Source organism: Lynx rufus, unplaced genomic scaffold (genome assembly GCF_022079265.1).
Source record: "Lynx rufus isolate CCGP_SWC_20201006 ecotype Redwood Valley unplaced genomic scaffold, mLynRuf1.p SCAF_29, whole genome shotgun sequence".
Classification (NCBI taxonomy): Eukaryota; Metazoa; Chordata; class Mammalia; order Carnivora; family Felidae; genus Lynx; species Lynx rufus.
Genome location: NW_025814844.1, coordinates 2,053,570 through 2,055,423, shown reverse-complemented (window position 1 = coordinate 2,055,423; position 1,854 = coordinate 2,053,570). Strand labels below are relative to the sequence as shown.

Genomic DNA, 1,854 nt, shown 5'->3' with positions numbered 1-1,854 from the left:
TCAGAATCATGGATTAAAACCCGTTTTACAGGGGCACCTGTGGCTCAGTCGGTTAAGTGTCCGACTTCTGCTCAGGTCATGATCTCGCAGTGAGTTGGAGCCCTGAGTCAGGCTCTGTGCTGACAGTTCAGAGCCTGGAGCCTGCTTGATTCTGTGTCTCCCTCTCTCTCTGCCCCTCCCCCACTTACTCTCTGTCTCTCAAAAATGAATAAATGTTAAAAAATTAAAAAAAAACCTGTTTTACAGTAAATTTGTTGCCAAGAAGAGGAGCAATGAATTCCTCATTTCACGTGCTTTTCTTGGATCTCAACCTGAATGCCACAGAAGGCAACTTTTCAGGACCAAATGTCAAGAACAAATCTTCCCCATGTGAAGAGATGGGCATCGCTGTGGAAGTGTTTCTGACTCTGGGTCTCATCAGCCTCTTGGAGAACATCTTGGTCATAGGTGCCATAGTGAAGAACAAGAACTTGCACTCCCCCATGTATTTCTTTGTGTGCAGTTTAGCAGTAGCTGACATGCTGGTGAGCATGTCTAACACCTGGGAGACCATTACCATATATTTAATAAATAATAAGCACCTGGTGATAGCAGATGCCTTTGTGCGTCACATTGACAATGTGTTTGACTCCATGATTTGCATTTCTGTGGTGGCCTCCATGTGCAGTTTGCTGGCCATTGCAGTGGATAGGTATGTCACCATCTTCTATGCTCTGCGCTACCACCACATCATGACAGTGAAGCGTTCTGGGGTAATTATTGCGTGTATCTGGACCTTTTGCACAGGCTGTGGCATTGTTTTCATCATTTACTATGAATCCACTTATGTCATCATTTGCCTCATCTCCATGTTCTTTACCATGTTGTTCCTCATGGCGTCTCTATATATACACATGTTCCTCCTGGCAAGGGCTCATGTCAAGCGGATAGCAGCTCTCCGTGGATACAGCTCCGTGCGGCAAATGACCAGCATGAAAGGAGCTGTCACCCTGACCATGCTGCTGGGCATTTTTATCGTGTGCTGGGCTCCGTTCTTTCTCCATCTTATTTTGATGATTTCTTGCCCCCAGAACCTCTACTGTTCTTGCTTTATGTCTTACTTTAATATGTACCTTATACTCATCATGTGTAATTCTGTGATTGATCCTCTGATATATGCCTTCCGCAGCCAGGAGATGAGGAAGTCCTTTAAAGAGATTATTTGTTGCCATACCTTCAGAATACCCTGTAGATTCCTTGGCAGGTATTAAACAAAAAGTTTTTCTCCCTGTGGCTCTCTTTTATCCTTCATTTACTTTATGACAAAATCAGTTGGTACAGCCAAGGAGTAAGCCAGAAAACTAGAAATCAAAAATGTGTAGAACTGTTTCTCTTTTTTCTGTTGAATTTGTGCTTCACTTTTTCCCCCTGTGGCAGTTGTTAGGTCAGACATGCATATGTTGCTTTTAAAATTTGGGAATGGGGTGTGACAATTTTTTACTGTCCTGTTTTCCTCTTACTTTTTCTTCTGCTCCCACCCATTTCTGGTAGTCCAATCTATCCTCCATCTGGTAAGTGTGTGCTCAGGGAAGATAAAACATCCTGGGTGCAGGTCTCAGTGTGAGGAATAGCTATAACTGAAACTATAATTATAACTGAAAGAAAGGCTGTGTGATTGCTTTCTTTCCATGGAAGCAGTTTCATAATTTTGCTTGATGCTCGTGGGAGTCATGCATGCTTTTCAAGGCAGAATTGAGTGGTCAAATTCTTTGCATTTGAAATTTCCATTTCCATTTCCATTTCATTTGTTATAGGATGACTCTACAGCTCTCTTTTTCTGAACTTTTGATTTTATGGCTTATGTTCATAATTGTC

The 1,854-nt window shown here is 42.3% G+C and overlaps 1 protein-coding gene across 1 annotated transcript; it reads left to right on the top strand.

Moving 5' to 3' along the window:
• The first annotated feature begins 272 nt into the window (after positions 1-272).
• Positions 273-1,250, top strand: MC5R (melanocortin 5 receptor). The gene has a single exon (XM_047090363.1). It carries the CDS (start codon positions 273-275, stop codon positions 1,248-1,250), a length of 978 nt encoding a protein of 325 aa, XP_046946319.1.
• Positions 1,251-1,854: the final 604 nt, after the last annotated feature.